This window comes from Agelaius phoeniceus, chromosome 3, assembly GCF_051311805.1.
Source record: "Agelaius phoeniceus isolate bAgePho1 chromosome 3, bAgePho1.hap1, whole genome shotgun sequence".
NCBI classification, from domain to species: domain Eukaryota; kingdom Metazoa; phylum Chordata; class Aves; order Passeriformes; family Icteridae; genus Agelaius; species Agelaius phoeniceus.
Window position 1 is genome coordinate 58,284,422 of NC_135267.1, and position 27,661 is coordinate 58,312,082.

Genomic DNA, 27,661 nt, shown 5'->3' on the forward strand with positions numbered 1-27,661 from the left:
TACTTTTTCCCATCTCTTTTAAGAAGAAGAATGAGATGAGAACGTAAACCATTTTCTGAATTTAACCCATACTTAAAAGACAGTAGTCCTGAAGGCAACGTTTTTTCAAACAAGCTATTTGCTAAAACATTTGTTCAGCACTAACCAAAACTCAGTGGGGATATTACTCCTATTAATGTTATCTACACACTCTCTAAGTCAGAAAACCAGATGCTACAGAGATGATACTACATATGGATATACTATCACATACACATGTTGTATCAAGTCTTTGAGCAAAAAACAAACAAACTGAAAACCAATAAAATGTCTGCATGATAAATTTTTCTTTTAGACAGACAATCCAAGCATGGGAGTGTTGTGCCAACTCACACAAACCCATATTAAGATAAAAGATATATAAAATATTTGATAAAAACAACTGTTTGTCTGGAAAAACATTCAAGTTTTAATTAAAAACAACATTAATCTGCATTTTTATCTGTAACATCATTGACCTTCATATTTTTCTAAGGAAAACATGCATTACTTCCAAGTGCTCCTGGACTGTATGTTTATGCACATCAGTACTCCTGTGCAGCCTCCATATTCAGTTGTTTATCAGGTGAAAACTGTGTGGTTAGACTGCTATTCCCAATTCAGCCCCAATAAAGGGCAGCACAGACCTGCTATGCTGCAAGTGTAGGACAGACAGATGTGTTACTCAAAGATATAAGGAGCGCTGTATGGAATTCTAGAAGCTGGCACTGGTTCAGACTCAGTGTTTTCCATTACTAGAGACAAACCAAATAGAAAATTCTTATTACTTTGCTTGAGGTATAAACAGATCACAGCACACCTGGTCACAAATATTCTATGATCATGCCTATTGCTTACTCCAAAGTAGATTTTAGGGCTATCTGTTACTTGATTTTAATTATCAAGCATCCATTTTTGTAGCCCCTACATTCAAAACAGTCATATTAAAAACTGCCAAGCAAACAAAACAAATCCAAACCAAGAAAAAAATCCTGTTCACATCTTCAAAACAGCAGCAACAGTCTTCAAAACAGATGTGAACAAAACGAGCTTCATTCAGCAGGTAAGGGAATATCCATCCCTTCTTTCCCAAGTGAAGCAGTAGAATTTTAAAGCAATGTTCCACAGCTCTGGGCTTGATATGGTTCCATGCTTGATGAAGCATGTAAATGACATCAAGCAGGTGTGACTAACAGCCTCAGAGTGCTTGCTTTGGTTCTCTCCCATCCATGCTGTACATGGTTTTTAACTACTATATTGAAACTGAGGTCTGCATTCCAGAAGCACATTTCCTCTTGATCTAAAAATTAAGTTTACAGGACACCGTGACCAGCTGGGACTCTCGCTTAGTCTGAGCTCATGGAAAGGTCATTTAATCCTGTGTAAGGTCAAGCCCAAAACAGCCCCAACACCTAGGGTAATCTGGACTGTCCTGTCTTAAGGTTGCCTCAGAATCACTAATGGGGAAGCATTTTAATTGATGCAGATACTTTACTTGTTCTCTCCAACAATCTTTTTTCTTATCTGCTGTCTTCCTATTTAAAACATACGCATCTTGAGAAGCTAATCTTCCCAATGAAAGTATCAATATTTGAATAACTGCATTTCCTATTACTCTGCATTGATTCTTCAGTGGTTTCCTTTACATGGAATTTTACATGAGAAGATCATACTACTTCTAGAAGAACTTACTGCTAATGTCTAGCTGCAAATCAGGCATCTCAAAACAACAGATGCTAATCCCTAACCTCAAATGATCAGAATTTTCACATCAACACAATTAAACAGCAGGACAGCTCTTCTTTAGGGTCCACATAACCCTATTGTTACAATTATGGCGTGAGCCTATCAAAGAACTGGTTTGAAAACAAGTGTATCTGCCTGCCTTGAGAGGAGTCTGAAGCCGTGCTAGTTTCCTATACAATTTGAACAGAGAATTGAAAGTGTACCCTCAGTTCCCCTCGGTCACTTCTGGCAATTTATTCTTTGCCAGTATAACTGCAGCCTAAGAGGAAAGGAGACAGAAGTTGTCCTGTCCAAAATGTGTCTGTAATACCAAATCTCAGTCTTATTGCATGCTTTCACTGAAAAGTTACCTTCTGCTCTAGATCACCTCACATCAGTAAGGTGTGTTCACTACTAAATAGACTTGACTTATATAGAAATTGATATGACAGCAGCAACAGTGCCCCTGAATAGAACTTGTAATAATTAAGAAGACTTCCTTTAAAATAACAGCATCTTTAGTGATTTTGTTTTAAACTAATAGCATGAGAAGCAGAGAAGGGAAAGAAGTCTTTCTAAGCAACCACATAATTCCACTATTATCCTACTAGACTGTCTGCAATCACCCAATGTGAAACGTTTTTGAGAAAAAATGCTGTTTTAAAAAAGGCCAGGAGAACATTTGTTACAAAAGAACTCCTGTTTTAATGAACTTTTCAAAAGAAGGCTTTTTCTCACTTTCTGAAATGTTCTTAATAAATTAATTTTGTAATTACTAAAGGTATTTGAGCATAATAAATCTCTAAGGCTTCCAGTCACACAGGATCTATAGCTAATGAAATCATCCAAAAGTTCACCCTGGAAAATTCCCAGAAAATCCCAGAGCAAAGCACAAATATATATCTAAGAAAACTGAAATATATTAATATTCAGACATTTCTGTGACAAACACCTCTAAAGCATGCAGAGAGAGAGAAAAAAAATCTTACCTACTCTAGCCACATACTATTCTGTTTTTAACTGAGTTTTATTTAGGTTTATACTAATTGCTAATGTCTCAAAACCCACAAAAAATCCTGGAAGACATGAAAATAAACAATGCCTCTAGGAAATGGTATTTCTTATTGCAGACATTCTTATGAATTATATCATGGTCTCTTGCAACACAGTGTAGTTAAAATACATCCAATTAAATAACAAACACTGGGAAAAAAGTCAAGCCAGAAATGAGATGAATATGTGTTGATCAGCTCACTCCTCTTCCTACTCATCTTCTGAGACTTTAAAACTGTTTCCAGTAACGAGAAACATGTTTTCAGCACAGTCACCTAGTGCAGTATGACCAAAAGTATGGCCTTTGCAATGAAAGGATCTTTTAGCATGCAATATAATCTCTACTTTAGGTTCCAAAGGTTTCAAAGGAAAGTTTTGAGGTTTTTAAAGTAAAAGCTTTCACCTATTTCTGAAATTTCATTTTACAAACTATGTGTAATGTATGGAAATGAAGATAATTTTGTAATGACCTAAATATATATTAATCTTCCCTCAAAGACTTTATCCTCAAACCAATTACACTCTAATAGATCAAACATTATATAAATATAGAATTAAATATATAGAACATTAAATAATACAGAATTCATTATATAAAAAGATTGTTTATATATTGGGTAAGAACCTGTTTTCCTTTATTTAAACACATGATCACAAATACATTTAAAACCCACCACAAACATTTTCAGATGCAGTTCACACAAAATGAAAGAAGTGGAGGCACCTACTTAACACAAGCATACCTTTTCATTTTACCAGCAAAGCAGATGTTTCACCAATATCCATTGCTTTAGGTGAAAACCCACTTCCAACTCTGTTCTACTTAACTTTGTCTAGCACCTATGATTTTGAAGATATTCCAGACTCAACAGCAGAATTGATAGGACCAAAGTGCATTGAAAACTGTTTTAGTGAAGTTTAATCTGTATCACAGTGACAGGACAAGAAGAAATGGTCTCAAACTGCATAAGGGGAGGCTCAGGCTAGACATCAGGAAGAATTTCCTCATGAAAGGGGCTGTTTAGTATTAGAATGGGCTGTCCAGGGAGGTGGTGGAGTCACCATCCCCAGAAGTGTTCAAGAAACTACTGGATGTGACACTTAGTGCCATGCTCTAGTTGATAAGGTGACCCTTGGTAAAGCTTCAACTCAGTGATCTTGTAGGCCTTTTCCAACCTAAACAATGCTGTGATTCTGTGATCTTGCAAGCCACTTAAAATGCATGTGCTTAAAACAGGCAGCTCTCACGTGCTGTATATACAAAGGTGTTGTGATGGCAACATTACTGAATGCAAAGGTCTTCTATGAACACCAATAAGATCCTTGCAGAGTATTCTGCACTGACAGAAGTCTACCCAGTGTCACCCCATGCCGTTATTAGCACTCTCCTTGCCTCTTCCCCACCTTTTTCTTCTATCAAAGCATCCAGAACATGTTGAACTATATCCTAACTGTCATTCTCATTTTTTAAGTGAGGTTCCAATTTATTAAACTAAATCTCTTCACTTAAAACCAAAACCCAAAATCTATAGGGCAAATAGAATCCATCTCTGTTTACTGTCACACTTTTTATAAGTTATATAAACATCTGTTTATTTATTTTGCCCATTGGATATGAGAGCTGTTTACATACTATATACACTTCAGTAAAATGAGAGACAAAAAAGCTCTGGCAACTCTATTGCTGCCAGAGGTCACTCCTCCAGTTAGTGGAGACTGATCTAGATGGCAGGCATAAAAAAAACCCAAATCCACCCCACCTTACCCTTTCCACATTCAGCTGAAACAGCTGTGCTGATAGGTGGAAAAGGATGGCTTATTTTTGTTTCCCTTCCCCATCCCTAATAATACAATGAAAACTTGAAAATAAACAAAATAATCTTGGGAAATTATGTCAATAGATCAGGCTTTGTTTGCCATTCAAAATCTACACTGTATAGAAAAGAACGTACAGAAGGATATGCTTTCAATGAAAAAGTAAGTAATGTTTACCTTTTCAACCAACTGTTTACTAACAGTTGGTTGAAAAGGTAAAGAGTTGAAAAGGAAAAGTGGTATGAAGAGTTATCTAGAAAAAACCTCTAGGGAGTTACACAATTCAGGACCATGCAGCTCCATACATTGTGCTGCAGCTTCTTTAACACAGCATGTGATTTCCCAGTGGATGCCTTAGCTGCAGCTACTAGGAGAACTGGGTTCCCAAACCATGAGCAAGTCACAGTTTTCCTGAAGTGAGAGACACAACTGCTCTAGTGTGCTTTAACACAGTAACTTCCTTATCTAAGGATTGAGACAGTTATCCCTAATGCATCTGGTTGTTTGATTCCACACCTCAAGTGACCAGGTAGTTTGTCCTTGCAGCAGAGTTAAGTAAACACTGGAGCAGTGGAACAAGGCAAGGCTTAAATTCACACCTGTAGATTCACAGAGAGATACCTTTGCTGTAACATCAACCAATTCCAATCCTCATATAAGAGACCTCAAAATCAGACAGCACTAACATGAAAACACTGTGCTTCTGGCAGTGCCAGATCCCACAACATAATTATATCTCCCATCAGCCAAAAGAATGCATAGAGATATTCATTCAAGGTTAGCCATCATTTTCATTCCTGGTTCAAGGTACACAAGGGCATATACACGTGTTTGCTCTGAGAATAATCCTCCATGAGGAGGACTATAGAAATAATCTGTCTGTCACTGGCTTTGGGTTTCATTTGAAAACATTTATTCTGTACTTAGGCACAATGAAGAGGTAGAATTTGGCCCCTATTTACAAAAAGCATAATGAAGTAAAAACTATTGCATCACAAAAACAATTAAAAAATCCAACTTTTTAATTAGAGATTAAAATCAAATACATTTAGCAGCCTCCACACCCACCTAATTATTTCTGAGTAATCTTATCAAACCATCATCTTACATTTTTCTTGCAAATGTTAAGTTTCTACAGTACCATATATAAACAATGCAAGTAGCAGCACGTGTCGCAAGCACTCTTTTGAAGTAAAGAACATTTACTGAATTCATGCTAATCAGGAACGTGCTAATTTACGACAACTTCTAACATTACATCACAATAGCAGTGGATATCACTGAAAATGAGCACAAGTTATAGTATCCAGTTGTTTCTTTCTACAACTTGGAGAACAGAAGGTGATTCTACAGCAAACATCAATAAGCCTCCAGAGATAACATCAGCTTTGTGAAATCAGATTGGCAGCATAATTTACAAGCTTTAGATAGCAGATAAAAAAGATGTAAGGAAAATGCAGACTATGACGCATTCTTTGTATTAATAAGAGTTATTTTTCTTCTAGTGCTGCAGATATCCTGAGAAAGTCATTATTAGTTTTGCTAAGCCCACCTGGACTATTTAAAAGCAAACAAACTATAACAAAATAGAAAAGAAACTTATTTTGCATTCTATTACATGCAGTTTGTGGTGCTCCCTGTCAAAAAATACTTCACAAAATATAAAAACTGCAGTCCCTTGGAGTTGTAGATGCCCAACACTGAAGTAGCAACCTTCACTTTTGGGCTTAATAATATTTTTGCCTCTGCTTTAAATTACCCTCCCTGAATCAGAGGAAATGGAGCTCTTAAACAGGCTTTATTATTATTATTGCTTTCTAAAAATATGTAGAACAGTTAAATTTAATTTATTAATACAGTTAAAAAGAATTTAAATCTATCTGCATACAGTTAAATAGAATTTAACTCTATCTGCAACTATCAAAGTCAAGTATCTTACCACCTCATAACTCTACTTGTGTCTTTAAAAAAATCATACTTAACTACAGATAAAAGACAAAGAATGAAAATTATGCAAGGAAGGAAAACAAAGAAACTTTTTCACATGGCTCTTCCCACAACAGGAATTCAGCAATGGCTAGTTACTGAGAGTTACTTAAATCAAATTAGTTTGCCATTCTACAAGTGGAAAGCCGTAAGAAAATATGCTTAGGATACCACAAATATCTTTCAAAATTAACCATTAACACATTTTTGCAATGCAAAGCTAAGTAAAAACAACCAGTTACTGCATAAATTACTGAATTTCTATATTACCCAGTAAGCTTCACAATGTCAAATCACATCTTGACTGGAAAAAAACCTAAAAAAAATTTCAAATCCTCTAAATGCTTATGTAGCATTTTCCTAACATTTGCATTCAAGGTAAAATAGTATCACCAACATCATGTGCAACATATTGGAAAAAATAAGTCAGCTTGATATTTCAAGTCCTTATCATGACCAGAATAGCCACTACTTTCTCTATGACATTAGCACTTTCAGCCAGTACTGAGTATTAATTCTGACAAAGTATTACCGGAAAATTCTACGAAATGGCCAAACAATTCACACATTATCAAACCTGAAAAATGCATGACCATTGGCAAACACTGTATCAGGAAACCATTATGTAAGATTTTTAATTTTGCCTCAAATCAAGAGTAAGGAAAAAAGTTCACAGCAAACATACTTCTATGTTCAGAAATAGATCATCTCTTTAAAATACACCCCCAAGTTTACTTTCTATTTTGTAGCTCAGAAATTAGACTGGTCAGATATTTCATGGAAATATGTGTGTGGTGAAACCAAGCTACTCCATGAGAATTTTCCCACATGCACACTTTTTGAGTTTTCAGAAAATTTATGAACAAACTACTTTTAGAAGGTTTTTCTACATATCAGTGAATAGAACATGTATGAATAAGTAAGCCCTTTCTAATTGGTATCCAATTGAATAGGAAAATAAAATAATGGCCCGTTACTATTTTAGTAACAAAAATCTGAATATACTTCCTTGTAAACAACATATAAAAAAGCACTTGAGACTAATATTGATATAATCTGTTGCAGAGGAAAATATACTGAAATGTTATGCCCAACATTAAAGCAACACATTGGAGATCCAGCTGGGCATAGATTTTTAATATATTGATTTTTCAGTTTCCTTTACCTACAAGGTTTGCCAAGTTTTTTTTAGAATACAACAGCAACCTGTTACTGCTTTTACAGCAGTGGATTTTTAGAATGTTTGGGTCTTAGATGGGGATGTGCAAAAAAAACAAAACAACCATGGAAAATGTTTGCATTGAATATAAGTAGGCAGCAATACTCCCTTTAATTTACAACAGCAGTACCTGATCTGAGGAGAGACAAACGAAGGCAAATCAAGACAGGCAGATTCATAAAGATTCATAAAGTTGTGCCCAGCTTTAAGCTAAGACCACATTTCTAAAACTCTGGATTATCCTGGAGGGAACAGAATTCTCTACAAGGTTCAATCAGGAACACAAAATACTACAGCTGGGATTAGAAGACAGTAAAACTTTTCACTATCTCAGTGGCAAGCGAGAAAGTAGAAGTAACAGTCCTATCCAGTACATTAGTACCTTGTTTGTATAGGAATTTTGCAAGCAAGACTATTTACACAGCAAATCTAAAGATGTAAACACAAATAATATTGAAAATTAAATTCTGAATGAAGAAGTAGCATTTGACTAAATATTTTTTACAGTCTTATAAAATACAATATAAGTGTTTAATACAATACCACATCATCACATAGGTAGTGCCAAACTGTTAAAAACTACAGTACTTTAACACTTAAGCCTAATTTTATGACTCACCCTCTCTGGTTTGACTACCAGTTGCAGCTAAAATCCCTACTGACTATGCTCATACAGCACCTCCAATAAGCCAAAATCCGCACAAAACCAGTAAGTGCTAAGTTTTCATAGTCATCAGTAAGAGGGAGGTCTGAATATTCAAGGACAGGAAATTCTTCTCCATAGCCTTTTCTAAAAGGAACCACCCATTTCTATGCATTATGAATGATATCTGAGTTTCTTTAAAACTGACTTCATTGCCAACTGCTACAAACATTTGCTTCTTCAAAAGGACCATACAACTGAAAAACACAGAAAATTGTCTAGCAACACTCTTAAGTTTGGAAATCTCAAAGTACATCCTTTAATAGCCTTATTCAGTGAACCTTCCTAGATGGTTTTTGCACACGTTTACGTGCCAATTATTAACTCAAGAATGGTGATACAGACAACCCTGGACACACCTTGTTCTCTCTGAGTGATTACTGGAACTTACTCTGAAAATTGTTTTGGTAAGAAAAGCTGATTTGCAGGAAGAGTCTTAATTGAAACCACATTTTCAACTGCTGAAGATCCTTTACATGTGTGTGTAGTAAACAAAGATGGAAGTTTCCTTTATGTTCTGTACCAGAAGGAAAACAATTTTCCAATCAAGTACTGTTATCAAGGTACACTTGATGTGGTATGTTATAGATGTGCATTAGGTGGGCACTACACCCCAAATCTTGCAAGTAACAGTAGAACAACTATATTTCTTCTCCTCTTGTTGCTGTTTTTATGCAGAAGCAGCCAAATTAGAAGCAAATACAATTTGGCAGAACATACATTATATTAGATTGATCTGCTGGACACAAAACGTGAAAAGTTGCCACCAATTAATCAATATATATATTCAGAACTTGTGTTTTAAAGTATTTCAAAAATGAAAAATTCCAAGAATATGCTTGGAATCTTTATAGGCAAGAAACGCCTGCTTGGTTTTAGCTAGGGCCCAGCTCACAACAGAAGTTCTTCAACTAGCAGCATGCATAACTGTTACAACATTCTCCCGGAACAAGCAGAAGAGGTGACACACCTCATGGACACCTCCTCTGTATAGAGACAGTCACAACCCTCCCCCCCCCCCCCACCTTTAAGGATAGGCTCCTGCTTTTTTACTACAGATGTGAACTCTGCTTAGATGTGATTATCCATTAATGAAAACTCAAAGATGCAAGGAGTAGGAAAATGAAGCCTATTCAAGGTCTTCACCTGAAAAATCCAACACCTCACAAAGTGAATCTTACTATGCTCTGTAGGTGCATAGTGACAACCAGAAGTTGGTGAACAAATTCTCATGACATTTCAAATTGCCACTAGGCAATTTGTCACACTGAAAGATGCTAAACACATATTTTGAAAGAAGCTCCAATTTTCTGTATGTTATTATTTGGCATATTAGCTGCAGCAGTGTGCTTCCTTTGACCAGTCAGGCTCTGAAAGGATTGCAGAAAGACCTGTATCAACATATGCCACTGCAACAGCCTTCAGCTAGTCTGTAAAAAACCCCAATCAATGAGGCACCAGAAGCTAGCACAGATGGACAGCTGGAGTAGAGATTGACAGGACAGGAAAAGGGGATGTGCAATCTTGAATCATGTGGGGATGCAGTATGCTGGAGTCAATCTTTAGATGAGATAGAGTGTCACATGGTCAAATAAGAGCCTTCTGCAAAGGGACTGTCCAGCAAGCCAGAACAGAGCCCTGGGTCAAGTGAGCAGGGGAGACACTAAAAGAGTTTTTTTGAATTTGCCTGTTTGTCACTTGAATCTTTTTCTTTGCCTGAGGAAGTAAAAACTGAAGAAACTAAATCTTAATTGTGAGAGGAAAACATGAGAAAGGAACCTCTGCAATCCTTCAATGCATGCCATAAGAATGCAAAAAACACCCAAATACAAGTTTTCAGAAGCAGAGTATTAAGAGAATTCTAAGACTTCATTTGAGGCCAACAAGGAACAAGTCACTGCTCCTTACAGCCTCCAGTGAGCAAGAAAGCAAGCTAACAATGAGTATGCAGGCTCCATGAAGCTCTCATTTCATCTGGACCAAGGCAGCACAATCCAGCTCTGTATATAACAGCAAACTACTGTGTGACAACAGCAATGTCTGAGTTACACACCTATCGAAGCCCTCACTTCTCTGCACCTGCCCTCTGCCTTCTTAACGCTTTCCCAAGCCACCATCCTCTATCATTACTTTCTACAGGATCAACATGATCCACATCAAACTACAATGACCAAACTGCATCAGTACCACAATCTACTGCAGAGCATACTACAGACCACATACACCCAAAGTTAACTTAAAAGGTGTTATGGTAATAGAATTAATCATGTCAGGGAGGTTTGTTCTCACTGAAATCGGGGCTTCAGTAACAAGAGTAACAAGGGGCATATGAATCCATAGAAGTTTAATTGCTTCACACATAAAAATCTATCAACAAAATTAGCAAAGGCTTTTTTAAAGCAGTTGAAAAAGTATGCACATGTACCAAAATGGGATGGATAATGTATGTTTAAAACATAGATTTTTTTTTTAATTTTTTTTTTTTAATGCACTTTGGATTTGCTAATTTGTCAAAATCAGCAATTAAATCGAAGTACTTTGGTCTCCTCTTGGGAGATGGAGCTGTCTCCCTCCTGTGCACCATGGCTGCTACTGGGGTTTTGCATTCTCCTCCCAGCTCCTCTGGAAACAGAAGGATTGGAGCAATACAAGCAGGGATCAATTTCCCTATTTTATTCACTCCTGTACTGCTGTACAGACAGCATCCTTGCTGATGTGAGCTTTCTGCTGGACAAGAAGACTGATACTTTACTGCACAGTCCTTGGCAGAAGGATTGTTTCCCTCCCCATGACCAACTGAAATTTTATTCAAGCATGTTGTTGTCTTGTGGCTCAACAGCCCAAAATTACAGACAAGCTCAGAGTGAAAACAGTTAACAGGACCTCTCTACTTAGGAATTAATTAGATTCAGTTGTTTTAGGATCCACATAACCGAGAAAGTAAGGGCACACTTAGGCCAAATCTCTTTTGGCAGAGACTCACCACAGTACTACGTCACACCCTGATTTTGCAATCTATATCCATTGCTGCCAAGCAGAGAGTAATGCTTCATTTAATCCACACCCTTGTATAATTTGGCTGAGAATACTTCCTTTAGCCTGAAGGCTCAGCAGTAATTACCCTAACATACACCAATTTCAAGTAAATATAAATGGTGTTCTTTAGATAAAGTTTTTGGAATCTTCAAAGATTGCTGTTATTGTGCATGGTATTTAGTGTAATTTTTAGAGAAATGTTTTAATTAACTTACCTAGAAGAAATATGAGAAAGAACATATAAAAGAGGAACATGTGTATCTTTGATCTCAGTATAAACAATTCTAGCAAGTTTAACTAGAAAATACAAACTCTTATGACATTTATAACATCTTATCAATCAGATAGAAGAAACTGGATAAGCAACCTTTTACAATAGAAGAACTAGATTGTCATTACTGTTAATGGTTATGTCTCTGTGTCATTACTATTCTATTGGAACATTTATGTGGTTAGATGAATCTATTTATACAACTTATGTTTTCAAATTAAAAAATCATTTCTACTATTCATTTTTTAAATGTAAACACCCAACTCTTCTATCGTAAGACAAGATCCTGTATTTGCACCTTGAGCCAGAACTCTGACATTGTCCAATGATGTGGGCAGCACAGCAGGGTCACAGAGCTCTGAGGAAGCTCCTACTGCAGAATGGCCTGAGCTGCCTGTAAGCCATGATGAAAGCACAGGCGTGTCCTGATACTCTTGATTTTTATTTACTGCCAAAGTCAGCTGTAAGCTGGAACATCATGAGCCTTTGTAATCTATTTGCACTGAAGAAACTGAGTCACAGCTACTTCAAAATGTAAATGGTATAGCCAAATAGGTTATAAAAGAAGGAGGTATAAAAAAATAACATCTTGTGATAGATATTCCTATTGTTTCAAAAGAAAACTTGCTTTGAGAAAAATTTCTGTAAGCTCTATTTTTCAGTTCTTCCATAGCGTTATAAGCAAATAATAATGAAAAAAGTTTTACCTTCTTTCTTTCTCCCTTCTCTTACACATTTCCTTTAAGTCAAAGTGAGAGGTATAAATATCTTAAAATGAATGATCATCTTCCCCAGGGGAGTTCCCATTCAAATTAACAGACATATATAAAAAAGCACTTTAGACTTAATGCTCTTCTGCTTATGGTAAAAATACTTTAAGCAAACATCAGTGTAATTACATCAGTTGACACTTGCTGAGAGCTGATCTGTGGTGTTGAGCTGGTGATTTCTCTCTACTGAGTCCTCCTACCATTTTTAAAAAAAAAAAGAGAAAATCTGTTAACTGGATCTTAAACTTAATTCACTGTAATACTTAGTGACTATGCAGTAATCTTTAGTTAAAACAAAGGCTTATAATGACTGTAAAGGTATGTTTATCTTTGGTTAATAGGAGGAAAAAATCCCACAACAGAATAATATACTCAAAAACCAAGGGACTAAAATAAGTCAAGTTTACCCACTTAGAAAGTGCCAGTATTCTGCATTATTGCTATCTGTTATTACAGATGAAGTGGTGGTGGGGATGTTTAAATAATTCAGTTTCCAAAAGAAAGAAAACATACATACTTGATCCAGCCACAGAGTTAAAATCAATTACATCCTACAAATCACAGAAAATGTGAGAATTCTTCAAAGTAGCAATAACATATTTATTGCAATAACAGAAAGCAACTCACGTTTCTACATTTAAGAATGTAAAAGAAAATACTAGGTAAAATTCTTAATTTTTTGGCATCAGTATCCCATTAGAATAATTAAATGAAAAGGATCATATTTTTAAAAAATCCATCCCCATAAAAATATGAAGAACAGTTCTCTTGAGAATTTTTTAATTTCTGAAAAGTGTGTCAGGCAGAATTAGTTCTTCAGATATGTGACAGAGCAGGAAGACAACAAACTGCGTAAGACCATAGAAATATAACTGCAAAGTGAGAGACAAGAACTAGGCACTTATTTCTTTCATCTTGATGCACATTCCCCTTTTTCAAACACATGACACAATCTACTAGCAGCAGATTTCAGCTTGCAGGAAGCTAACCACTCCACAAGCATTTATTCTCATCGCTTCCTATGTTGGCAGCACCTCTATAGCATACACTGAAAGTGTTCTGCACTTCTGTTCAGCCCCAGACTCCATGGGTAGCAGAGTGCTACCAAAACATATTTTGCCCACAGGACTGTCTGATCAAGGCCACTAGGAATATCCCTTAGTGAAGGGGGAACTTGCATTTCTTCCTCTGTAGAAGAGGGAGGGAGAAATATTAGTAAGAATGAACGGAAAAGATAAACAGATCAGGCAAACAATGAAAAGGCTACTAAACAATTTTGCACAGGCCTCATAACATCACTTCATTATTTTCTCAATCAATAACACAAAAAAAGGCCTGCAGATTCACCAACGCTAATGAAATTGAGAAACTTTGTGAAATTATTATACATTACCTACTTCCCTTTTGTAAGTTTTTTCATAAATAAAAAATAAAGTTAGTTCCCTATAATGACCTATAGCAGATTGTACCACACTCACACCACTTTCAATTAATAGTGTGGGTTCTGAACTATTTTTAGGTGTGTATTTGGTTCTCTTCACCATAACATTTCTGCCCCAATTTTAAGAAGATGTGGGGATAAAAAGAAAAATGTCAATGGAACTTAGACATTATGACAAATTGCTACAGCATTTCCATAGCTCTGATCTGTGCAGCCCTGCTAGCTTAATTGCTTTCACCATCACAGAAAATCTAAATGAAGCTGCTGGGCAAGCTAATGAGCAGCATACATTACAATTCAACAAGGAAAAGATATACCCAATATTCTTTCAAAACAAAATTGAGTTCTTTTCTTGTGTTTATATTCTTGGCAAGAAGTCTTTTACACATACTCAAGATATTTCTCTTAAAAACTGGATAGGAAGATATTTCACTCCTATGTTAAAATACAGTATTAACACTAATATGCTAGGAACAAAAAAAGTATGTTTTCAGTGATCCATGTGCCATTCAATTTGCCTGCATGGACTGGATCCCAGTAACAGATTTCTCCAAAGGGCACTCCCTCTAAACAAAAATATTCCCCCACCCTAAAATTACATATTTTCAGCACAGTAGTGCAGGGAAGATGGCAATGGTGCCACCTGTACCACATGGCTTCTTTTAGTCATCTCCTGTCTTTCAATCACCTCTTTCATGAGGTACTACAAATACTGTACTTCATCTTATACTTGGACTCTAGAGTTCACATACATGCACTCTTCTAATAATATATACTCTTGTTGTTTTTTAGTATCTGTTTGGAATATTTTGTTGATGATTATTCTAAAATTAGAAAAAATAAGTTATTAGACTAACAAAATTGAATTGAATTGTTCATTTGATACATGTTCAATTACACCTTGTGTAAGCCTTATTTCCCCTAAGAGTTTCTCAGTAAGAGATGAAAAGAATAAGGTTACACTGAACAAGCTTTCTGCAGACATTCTTCCTTGATTGGCAAAAAATTATGTGAAAGGCATATAGCCACCAAAAAACCCAAACAAGCCCATCCAATTCCTTCAGGGCTGTTGCAGTACTGAAGGATAGATGTTACAGAGTTGGGGAGAAAGTATGAAATATTGGGGGGGATCAATGACTTAACATACTTATGAGACTGCAACTTTTGACATGTATTTCTGCAGCATCTCTGCACAATGTGCATTTTGCTACTTAGTGCAGCAAAATTGTACCTCCTTTTTCTGATTCTAAAAAAAACCCCAAGAATAAAAAATGTATTTTAAGAACATTTAACTGATGCATTAATATTTCTGATATCTTTATGTAGAAATCTATTTCACCATCTGCTTGGGATTGAAAGAAGCAGTTTTAAATAGTCTATCAAATGTTACAGAGAACTTAAATATGAAGTCAGTTTTGTTAATTTTTTTAGAGAGCAATAAAGAGTGTTTTGAAGCTTTCCCTTTATATAGGTGGAAAACACCTTTGACTGTCAGTTGTGTTAATGGAGAGAAAATTTCTAATTGTTCTCAACCCTGCCAAAATGTTGTGTTTTTTGTTTTTGAGATTTTCTTTAAAGATACAAGAACCATCACGTTTCTAGCACATACGTAATTAATTTTTAAGAGCAAGTTTAATTAACTGGTTTTATTGAAGTCCAAATTTCAGTGAACAGATCTGTGTAGTATTTATAGTCAAGCTTCAATCTCCCACATAATTAACAATTAGGGTCACTGTTAATTACAATGACTTGAAACCTAAAACTTATTTTAGAAAGCATGTCCTGAACATTATGGTAGTTACTGAAGAATCACTGTTGAATAAAGCCCAAAGATGCCAGATATTTCTTTCATGGCATGCCACAGACCTCCAAAACAGTGTGTCATAGGAAGGTGATTTCACTGTCCAAAGATACTCAGTCTTAAGGAGGAAAGGCAAACAGAATTTTCCAGAGGGGATTTTAATGTCTGTGAGCTAGAATGAGCAATTGAAAATCTGGAGTTTTTGTGACTTCTCTATTTGTTAAAAAAATAACAACTAGGAAATGGGTCATCCTGGAAGAAGTTATGAAAGAGGAGGATATGAGAAGAAAGAGACAGGAATGTTTAAGACAAAGTTCTGGATAATGCTACAATATAGTGCTGCAGAACAGCACTACAGGCTAGGTATGATAAAACTGGCACTAAGCATGAGCATAGCCAGGGCCATACAGCACAGGCAAGGTAAAACCTCAATTCTGACTATCAAAGACAGATCTCAATCAAATTGCATTACCAAGGAAGAAAAAAAAAAAAAAGGAAAGCAAAGGAAGAAGAAAAGAAGTTCAGCAACCTTAAATATTACATACCTCTAGGGACAGATTCCTTAAAGTACTAAACACCCATAAGACTTTGTGAATCTAAACTACAAATGTAAAACCCAAAGGGGATGACTTTCTCCAAAGACAAACATCTAGCTGACTTTTCAAAGTTACTGACATTGTTATGAGCACAGGTACAACTATACTGAGGCAGACACAAAAATTATTCTGATGTGGTAAAATGAGTCACAATCCTGATGAAAACATTCAGCAAACAGGCCGTCATGACAGACAGTAAGAAAACCTAAGTTCCATGCCTTTCCCTCAAATTTAAAACAATGTGAGAGGAGGGCACACAACACACATTTTTTTTAACTAATTCTGTTAAATCTGATGAAATGTCTCTAATGAAGTGCTTTATATGTAACGCATAAAAATAAGTGGATCCATGTTGTACTTGCTTTGTGGCTCTTATTTGCTAATTACTATTTGACAAAATTAATTATGTTTTTCTAGTAATTCTAACCATGCTCTTGACCAAACTCTCTCTTGCACAGCACTGCACAGAATCAATGGGAAAGCAGTAGGTGTTGTTAACTTTGCATTTGGCAAGACTTTCAACACTGTCCCCCATAACATTCCCACAGATGAACAGCTCAGGTGTGCACTGTGTAAAACAGACAGTGCAGCAGACTGGAAGTTGGCTGAGTTGGAGAGTTTAGAGGCTTGTAACCACTCACATGGAACATAACTGGAGACTTTAGACCAGTGGTGCACTCCACAGGTCAGTACTGGTGTCCACACTTGAACTTCTCCTTTAATGACCTGGATGACAGGACCAAGTGCATCCTCAATGAATTTGCAGATAATAAAAATCTGGGAGGAGGAGCTGATACAGCAGAGGAACATGCTGCCATTCAGAGGTGCCTTGACAATGCACACAAATGGGCCAACAAGAACCTCTGGAAGCTCAACAATGGGAAATGCCAAGTCCTGAACTAGGGGAGAAATAATCCCATGTACCAAAGCAGACTGAAATATACAAAATATAATTTAAACATAATTAAAAATCCCTTCATGTGAGAACAGTCAAATATTGTGATAGGTTGTCCAGAGATGTTTTAGAGTCTCCATCCTTAGAGATATTCAAAACCCAAATGGATACAGTCACTGAGCTCTAGGTGAGTCCACTTTAAGGAGGAGGGTTGGGCTCCATGGTCAATAATATCATGATCTTGTCTTTACTCATCTCACATAAAGAATATTCTGTCATTGAGAAAGATACTGAAGCTTTCTATCAGATAATTAAACAATTAATTACTTCATTTAGAGCAAACTGGTTGGAAACAAAGGCAGTCCTGCCTTGGCATCCATGAGCTAACTATTCTTGAAGGAAGTGGGGAAATAGAATAAATAGCAGAATAAGGCTGGGGCTTTGTTAAAATCTATAAATCTGTGAAATTATGCACTTGAAGAAAAGCCAAAACACATGATATGTCAAGGTATACAGAACCCATTTGTCAAAATGAACACACATGTTTAAAAGCCATAGCAGTGAATATTATTTTTATTTGAAGTATTATATTACAAAGTCACAAATAGCTAATTCTGCAAATGTATCTGGATATGAAAAGATTTAAATGTCAGGAAAGATCTGCTGTAGTACTGCTACTGCCCATATAGCACATAGATAGAAACACTGCTTTTCCACTGCTTCCTACCTCAGGCAAGACTGAGACAATTAAACTGTCTTTTAAAAAGAAAGGGCTGCATATATTCAGGCTGCTACACTCCCCATACTACAACATATCAGCTACCTCCTTACCAAACTATTTGAGCATGCACATACACCAGTTGAGTGGTTAAATATACTGCTAACAGAGCTTTACACGTGTAAATGGGAATTCTGCATTTTGCTTTAAGAAGCACTAAATGCACAGTAAAGGGTGACAGAACTGAACTGTCAACATAACCTTCAGGAATATGGAACCATCTGCTGGATCTCTAGTACAGGCAATTGTTAACAATGCAACATCCCAATTAAAATAAGTACAAAATGAAAATATATTTTGTATATAAAACCAACACAGAAAATAAAGGTTCTGTCCTCACAGCACAATCAATAAATCAATAGAAACATTTAAGTACAGATTATCTATTATTCAAAAGCAAAATTTATCTGGCAGTTAGGACCTGTGAACACCAGCACTTATCTTCACAGTTTATAACCAATGGGGTATGATGAAATAGATAAGTAAATCTTTTTCATGTCTTACTGAAAACAAGTCTACCACAATAGAACAACCCGGAGGCCCACAAAACGACAGAGAAGTAATTCACAATTTTAAAACATTTTCTTACAGAAAAACCTGTTTTACTTGTGGCCCATTAGTATTTTTATGGTTGCTTTCCCTTAAAAATCTTCCTGTTCGCATGGCTTCTTCTTTACTATATTTCCTATTTTACTATGCTTCCCTGGTATAAATACTTTCCTGGACCTGTGGATCATCTTGGAAGTATAAATCAGCTCTGGAAACAAAAACACTGAGAGTGTTCATACACAGCTATAACATACACCTATGTTCCCTCATGCTACTTAGGAAGTCCCCATCAACATTTTTATCTGTGCTTCTGCATAAAGTAAAATTCAAGAAAATAAAATTTCTTGGTTTGAGCAATACTAGGAATAGCCATGTAGAACAACTTAAAAGCATACGTTCTTGTTCTTCAAAGGGTTAGTCCACTTACATTAAGTATTCACAATATGTAAGCATATGTGTTCTACTGCCTCTGTGAGATTTACACACAGTGGAAATAACATGCAACCATTAGCAACAGATGAATATTATTATGGCTCCAAGCTCTTTTGTTTAGGTAGACAATAAAAATACTGAAGTTAATTGGTGTATGGCCATTTGCATTGTGAATTAGTGACTAAAAGTGATTCTCAGACTAGGGGTCCATCTTTTAGACCATGCTAAGGACCATTTCCCCAGCTGCTCAGAAAAAGTAATCATAACTTCATTTGCGAAAAAAATTGTCTGCCTTTAGGAGATAATTCTATATAATTATAGAGATTATTCCTATCTTTACTATCTACATTTTAAATCTCTATTACGTGTTTTTATTTCATTATATATTCCACCCTCCCTCTGGAATTCTTTTTACTCCTCTCAAGGATACAAAACAAAAACACTTTGAAATTAAGGTGCCAATTTTCTGTCTTATTTTACAGGTGCCCAAAAAAAATGGCATGAAATATAAATTGTTATTAAATACTGTGATTATCAATGAAACAGATATTACTAGCAAAGTAAGCATCACAAATGTACATAATTGCATTGCTTACCTTTTTCTCCAAATCTTTCAATATAAAACATCTTTAGGAAAAAAAAATCTATAAATAGATTAAAAAACAACTGCAAATAGACTATCAAGCAGTAAGGTTTTGTAGTAGTATATATGCTTTTAAATTCTATTCTTTTTGAGTGCCCGTGTTTAAGATACTTCAGTAAGCATTAAAATATTATCAAAATATTAAATTAAGAAAATTTGGCAATCTCATCCTCTTCTATGAATTTACAGCACTAATAAATAGGTGTACAGCTTATATAAAGAAAAATTTTACAAAGAAACATGCATCAGCATTGGACTATATCACATTGGACTTAAACAGTATCACATATAACAAAACTGGGTTAGTCCCTGAAAGAGCTGCACAGCAAAATTTTTAAAGGCAGAAAATAAAAAAATCCTCATAGAAGTTATCACCCCTTCTGTACAAAAAGTGAAGAAATAAAGAAACTTACCACTTTCAGCAGTGAAAGAATACAGAGGATTCAGTGGAAGACTCAGAGCACCCGACAGCCTTAGCTTGGAGTGCGGTGACAGAGATGATGGTGCAGGAAGCAAGAGATTTGAGTTTGCCTGTAATAGGAAGACAAATCAGAAAGTGAAGTGTAATTTCCTAGGTCACTTACTGATGCAATAGCTAGAAGAGAAATATGTGTTTACTATGAATAACTATTAAATTCCAGGAAAAAAAATTAAAGCTCAAGTCGACGAAGACTAACAACTTCAATATTTATTTTTTCTTAGTATTTGGACATACAGACTGGGAAAAATTACTGGCACAGCAACAAACTCAATTGTGTGTTTATATATGAATACTAACTCTCAAGCAGTGCAAACAGTGAAACAGAATTGTCTGAACCAGCATTTTGTTGCATCTTCGTGTATAAGCATAAGACGTGTATATGCTCATAAACTTATAAGTGTAAAATAATTTCTCATTTTTGAGTACTCAAACTACACTACATCCATGAAGAGATACTCACCACTATATGAAAAAAAATCTTAAACCAATCCTAGCCCAGAACTGATTTCTGTAAAGCAATAAACACTAAAATCCCAGGCACTTCCTACATGTAAATCACACATAATATAATTCCAGTCCTAATCTCCATAGCAACAAAGATAATGTAGTTAAAATCCATTTTCCTATGGACTTTATATATATATACATACACACACATACAACTATTACAAAACAAAAGCCCTTCCCAAACTTTACTCTTGTAATATTATCCAATACAGTCTATGAAAAAAAAAATTAATGATCTCAAGTTTTTGGTTGATCCAACTGAGAATTTTACTGTTTGTTAAATATATTTTCATTGCCTTAGTACACTAAAGCCAAGGCAGAAGAAAAACAGGCCTTGAATAAAATATTTGTAGCTTTCCTCAAGCAAGGTATTCATACACTAAAATTAATGAGAGTTATTTACATAACATAATTCTTGACCCTTTTAAAAGTCAAGCCTATTTCATCATATAGAATAAAAGCATATGGTTACTCAATCCAACTAAAATCTAATCTAAACTCTAGATCAGAACCTTAAACATAAGTGGTGGGCCAGTGATATCTTGCAAATTTTCAAACTACTGCATTGTAAATTCTGTTTAAAGAAAGGAGACACTCACCGATTCACTTGGGTTTAACTATCTCAAAAATGACCTATTTTATATAACTATTCTTTCTGTAATTCAATAATTATTATTCAATTCAATAATGCACACTATTTGGGTATTGGCAAATTACCTGAAATGTAGGTAATTTAGCAATAAAAATGTGTGTTGAATTACTTGACTGGGCCAGAGGGTATCTGCCACCCAATCCTCTGCACCACTACACCTGACCATCTTAATGTGTCTAGTTTTTGTGCAGGAATATGGATTTCATTCTAATGTGGATAGTTTATAGCAAAAATTATCTTTGACTAACAAGCAATCTTGCAGCAAAAGTGCACAACTGTAATGACTATACTCCAAAGCTAACAGAAAGAAAAGTAAGATAGAAATCAGATTAATTCATTGAACATGATTTCAAAAAAGCATTAAACCTACTAGATTTTACCACAGTGTACAAATTCAAATGAATGCTAGTAAGCAGTAGCTGGGAAATGTTATCAGAATGGAGGCCTGTTTTTCTGAACAACTGCAACAATAAAATCAATCTGCTTTTCTTACATTTACATATGCAAGCAAGGTTCATTAATATAAAGTTTTCTCTTATACAAAAGAATGGTGGAAAGCCATTAGCTTACATATTTACTCAAACACAGAAAAAATAATCTGTTCTGCAAATGTTTTGATCTCAGCTTCCAGTATTTCATCTTCTTTAATCCACTGTAAACTCTAGGGAGAGCCTTTTTCCCTAGATAAATGAGAAGATCTCCCCTTTGCATGAATTTCTTGCTAAGGGCACACTACACCACAAGACAAACAGAGGCTTTCCAATCAAATACTTTAATGGAACTCTCTTTCAAATTTACTATCAAAAGTTAGATTTCAGATAACACCAGGAAATGAAGACAGGTTGAATATACTGGCCTTTGGAAATCAAGTTTAACAGGACAGAACAAACTATTGAAAACTAACACTTAATAGATGCCTCCCCAGTTCATCCTGGAAGGAAGAATTATGAAGCTAAGCTTGTCTTGATTCTGGTCCTTGAACAAATTATATCAGGGATTTGGAACTCTATGTAAATTATTCCTGTACAACACTTAATTCACTTCTCTTTATTTTCCTGCTGTATTATGCAAACACTCTCACTATACGTGCCAAATAGTGTGCTTTGAAATCAAATGCAACAAGACACACAGAAGAGAGGGCTGAATGTGCAGTCCTGAGGATTTAAGAAAATCACCTCTTCTAAAACGCAGCCTAAGTTCCATTAGAGTACTTCCTTTCTGTCCAAGGCCTTAAAAACAAGAGGAAAACCTTTTTAATAAAAGAGATATTAAAAATTAAGTTTTAAGTAGTCTTACAGGAAGTGATTTATACCTCCTCTTGATGGCAGTGAAGCTGAATTCAGGTGAGCAATAAAAGACTGCCCATCCAAAGCAGAGCTTTAATGACCTTTCTGCCACTAGCTCTTAAGTATTATTTAAATCTCTAAGAGGCCCAAGGAGGAAAAAAAAGTCACAACATTGTAACAGAAATGGGAAGCACTCACCTAATAAGTGAGGAATTGTGATTCAAGCACAACTGCTTCCAGGTGAAGTACCCTATTCTATGAAAAATAATTCTCCTACAACAGGCAGACATAAGACTATTCACAGAACAAAATTACTTTTTTTTTAAATACAGGCTGTGGGAAATCATTGCTAAATATCTTCACAACAAAGAGCAAAGCTGGCTAAGATAGCCAACCATGAATTTACTTATTTTTCACAACAGGCTCTGCTTTCTTCATGCATGAACCACAGCTTTATCAGAGACACAGTTTACTACTACTGAAGATTGAGTAAAACTAAGAGTTAAAACATTCTTATTGTTTCCATCACAATAAAGAAACCTATGTAATTTTTGCCAGGCTTAAAGAAAGATGATTTGCATTTTCTTTTCTGTGTTAGGGCAGCTCTATGCAAATTATGCAAATACACACTTTCAGTGAAACTAGTTTTCACATTAAAAGTGAATTGCATGAGACAAAAAATAGAATGCTCTAAGACTTGACAATGTGGCAAAAGCATGTATTGAGAGATAAAGCAGCCAACATGTAATTGATTCCAAGACTAGTACTACAGAGTATTTACAGATGCTATTTGTAAATGCCACAAAGGTGTCAGACATCTAAAAGGCGAATTTCAGAGCTAGAATACTACACCTTCAAAGAAAGCTCTTCTCTCCATACCTACACAACATATCTCATCCCCTTGTTATGGACAGTTACAAACTGTTTTTTTTTTACTGCTAGATGGAAGGGAAACTAAAAAAACAAATAGTAACATTGAATGAAAAACTCTTATAAGCAGTTCCAAGAGCCAGAGATGAGTTAAATGTTTTCCTATCAAAAACTTCCATTAACAGAATCATGCATTAGTATTAGTTCCTTGAGGTAAAGACAAATAACTGCTGCAAAGATTCACTACTCTGTAATTTCTCTATTTGGAAATGAAGCTAATTCTGCATTCTGGTTTCATACAGAAATTAATTTTTACATTTGTATCAAAATGTCTTAGCTTATGTGAATTGCTAAAGCTTTAGCACAATAATCAACTCTTGGTTCTAATTTCTGGGCTAAGAATGGCAATGCTGCAGAAAAGAAGAAACTTCATAATTTCTTAAGGTTCATGGTTAGGTAAAAAGAAGAAAAACAGAAATAAAAAAAAATATTGGTTCTAACAGGACCTGGAAAGGGGGCATGGTCATAAGACAAAGAACGCCAATCTTATACGGGATCAGAGTACTCTCTATCTAGCTTAAACCGAACATAATGTATTGACAGTACATTTTCCAATCCATATCTAAGTCACAGAACTCTAAACTCTACACTTTAAAGTTAGCTTTAAATCCAGTAGCTGTTAAGTTTTAAAGTTCTGAAGTAAGTTTTAAATTCAGTATGCTGTTATGTTGACACATGTGAAAACCAGAGACACCCACATTGGCAGATTTGCTATTTGTCTGTTCCAGCACATTTGTCTCATAAAACATGACTCCAGGTGTGACCTTAGGCCAGGTCTACAAGGTGTGCTGCCACCATGCTTGTCCCAACATGCTACTTCCCGCATGTCTGTCACAAGGGCATGCAAACATGACCCAAAGACCAGGATTACTCTGCACTGGGGTGGCCTCACCTTGAATGCCTTGTGCAGTTTCAGGTGCCACAACATAAGAAAGACATTAAACTATTAGAGTGTCCAAAGGACAGAAACAAAGATGGTGAAGGGCCAGGAGGAGAAGCTGTACCAGGAGTGGCTGAGGTCACTTGGTCTGTTCAGCCTGAGAAGGGGAGACCTCAGTGCAGTTACAGGCTCCTCATGAGGGGAAGAGAAGGTGCAGACACTGATCTCTTCTCTGTGGTGGCCAGTGACAGGGCCCAAGGGAATGGCCTCAAGTTGTGTCAGGGGAAGTTTAGGTTGAATATGAGGAAAAATTTTTTCACTCAGAGGGTGGTTGGGCACTGGAACAGGCTTCCTGGAGAAGTGGTCACATCACCAGCCTGACAGAGTTCTGGAAGTGTCTGCACAATGTTCTTGGGCACATGGTGTGACTCGGGGTTGGTGCTGTGCAGTGCCAGGAGGTGGACTTGATCTCTGGAGGTTCCTTCCAACTCAACATATTCTATGATTCTGTGAAGTACATACAAGGTAACACACCTGTGTTCTCATTTGGATTTTTAATGTTCCAACTCAACCACAGTGCAGCAAGTCGCCCTACGTGTGGTTTCGTCTTTCTCCATTTTCACTCGTCTGTTCCCAGAAATATTAGCACGTTCTCACACATGTGGCTGAGTGGCAACTTTTAAGAGTTTTACTTTGACAAATGCTTTAGCAAACCATTCATGTGAGTGTGCAACTCTGATAAGCCTTCCACCAAAGCGAGTACTTACATACATGCATCATTTTTCATATGGGAAAGGGAATTGCATACACATTAAAAACTAATTCCCAATCACAAAATAATAGAAATTTGAAGTTTTATGTTGTATATTTTACTCTGGGGCTGTCCAAAATGTGATAATCAGGCAGGCAATACTGCAGCCACATGCAATAAATTATCCCATCCCTGCTTGAAAAGTATCTACCGCTGTCATCGGAGTCTCATGTTGGATCACTGAAAAGATTAGCATCAAGACTCCTTTCAAAGAAATCTCCTCCCCCATATCTCAGTGGGTCATAAAGTCCTGCAAGGAAGCACTCTCAGTGTTCATAATCACTACTACTAGGTGACCAATATCAAACTGGATGTGCATTCTTTCAACCACCATCCTGTACTGTCTGGAAACTCACACAGGGAGAAGACTGATGAATTTTTGGACATCTCCCACATGGGTAGGGGGCTTGGAGGATGCTGTCAAAAACACTGATCATTACTCTGCTCACAGTGGACTTACTCATCCCAAACTAGTCAATGGAAATCTAGTGTTACAAAACTCCAGTGGCTGAAAGTTATTCTTTCAAACACAGTTGTAGGCTTATCTATTTTATCTAGTCACACAGGAACATGGAACTTGTAGATGCTTCTGCTAAACCAGATTTGTCTTCCACAGTCCAGAACTACTGGTTAATCTGGGACTAAAGAGTTGCAATGATAAAGGCTCTCATAAATTCTCTAACCCCATCATTTTCTTCATATGGCCAGACATCCAGAACAGTAAAAATTTATCCTGGACTATCTTCCTGGAATACTTGTCCCAGACACAAGGCTACATGCTCCATTCTCTCCATGTTGTGCCTTTCTCTGATAAACAACTTGACAGCACCAGCACTCCCTTTGTAGGTGAGCAGACCAGAATGAGCAGAAAGTAGAAACGAGGTTTGCTACCTTGTGTCAGGCCACATGTAATTGAAAGGTAGAAGCAGCATACTAGTGTTATCCATGAGAGCTATCGTGTGCTGTTTCATGAAGGGGTTCACTGGGAGTTCACGGTTCAGAAATCTGTGGTCTGTGTGAAGGTCTATGGGATAGCTTTCTTCCAGACAGTTTCAAAGTTCAGGCCTAATGGGGATGCCAAAGCCAAGGAACCAGAATAAATCTAATCCAAAGTAAAACCCCTAAAGCATGATGACAGTAGTTACAGCAACCCCAGGAACAACAACTTTCATCTACTCATCTGCTTCTTTTGTGATTCACTACTTATTAATGCAGACAAAACCTAAAACTACATTAAAAAAAATCTACATGCACTCAACAGTACTTCAAAATGAAAACCAGTAAATGCAAACTCAAATGTGGTTCATGTCATTGTGAAAAGTAATTATAACTTCACAGTGCTATTCAGGAACATTCTGCATCCTTGTTGCATGCAAAATTGTCTCAAGTTGGGGAATTTAACTTAATTAAATTTATTGCCAATTACAAAAGCTTTAATTACCAATTTGAGTATTGAGAAACAAGACAAATAGTAAAACACCCAGCCAAAGAAAACACTTTTCATCCCTTTTTGTCTGTCTCCACTTCAGGCACCTCTTTTTTCTCCTTTCTAATCCCCAGTCTCCTTAATTTTGACATTACATTACACTCAGTCCCCTTGGAAAAGCAGTGGAAGTGTGGGGCAGTAGAGTGAGACTAGTGCATAGTGACTTCCTCTTTTTGACTCTTCTTTTTTCTTGCTCTTTTCAACTGCTTAATATGGATCCTCCACCACCCAACATCCTTGGGGATTGCACCTGTCCAACATGGATTCTTCCATTGTTTGCAACACAGTCAGAGATGTACCATCATCTGTGTTTTCTTTTGCATGTCCTCGTGTATCTCCTGTATTTCCCTTCAAGCCTACTCTGTTATTTCCCTAGTACTTCCATTTCTGCATTGTTTTGAGTCTCTTGCATCACCTTCCTGCCTCCTTCTGTGTCTTCTTTCAGATCACTCCTCGCATCCCTCTTCCTGTATCTTCACTTGCACCCCCTGACACGTTTTCCTTAGCATTTCTCCTCTGCTGTGGTGTTTCCTGTCTCTAGTAGGTTCTGACCTTTCTTAAGTCTGTCTTCTCAGAGGTGCCATATTCTGTCTGGTTCCAGTTTCAGTTGTGCAGTTGCTCCATACTGCCCTTCAATGAGCTGGCTTGAAACAACTGTGCCCAGCATAGGACATCCTCTTCTCTCTGCCCTGCAGCTCCCTAAAACCCCTACCATTTATGCCACATACAGTTTTTAAGGCGGATAGGAATCTCAACCATAATGATCTATGGATCCCTGGTTTTACATAAATGGACAAACAGCAATAGGCACTAGCACAAAAAAAAAAATCCCTTGTCATCAGTACTTGAAAAATGGAATTAGGTTTTTTTATGATTGCTCTTAAGAGCTACTTACAG

General features: G+C 36.3%; 1 protein-coding gene across 6 annotated transcripts in view; it reads right to left on the reverse strand.

Moving 5' to 3' along the window:
• The window catches only part of AHI1 (Abelson helper integration site 1), an 85,743-nt gene that overhangs the window by 25,565 nt on the left and 32,517 nt on the right, over nucleotides 1-27,661 (reverse strand). For all 6 annotated transcript variants that reach the window (XM_077175352.1, XM_054629719.2, XM_077175355.1 and 3 more), the window contains one exon: nucleotides 20,145-20,262. In XM_077175352.1, the coding sequence (XP_077031467.1) occupies nucleotides 20,145-20,262 (118 nt within the window). The remainder of the gene's footprint in view (nucleotides 1-20,144; nucleotides 20,263-27,661) is intronic.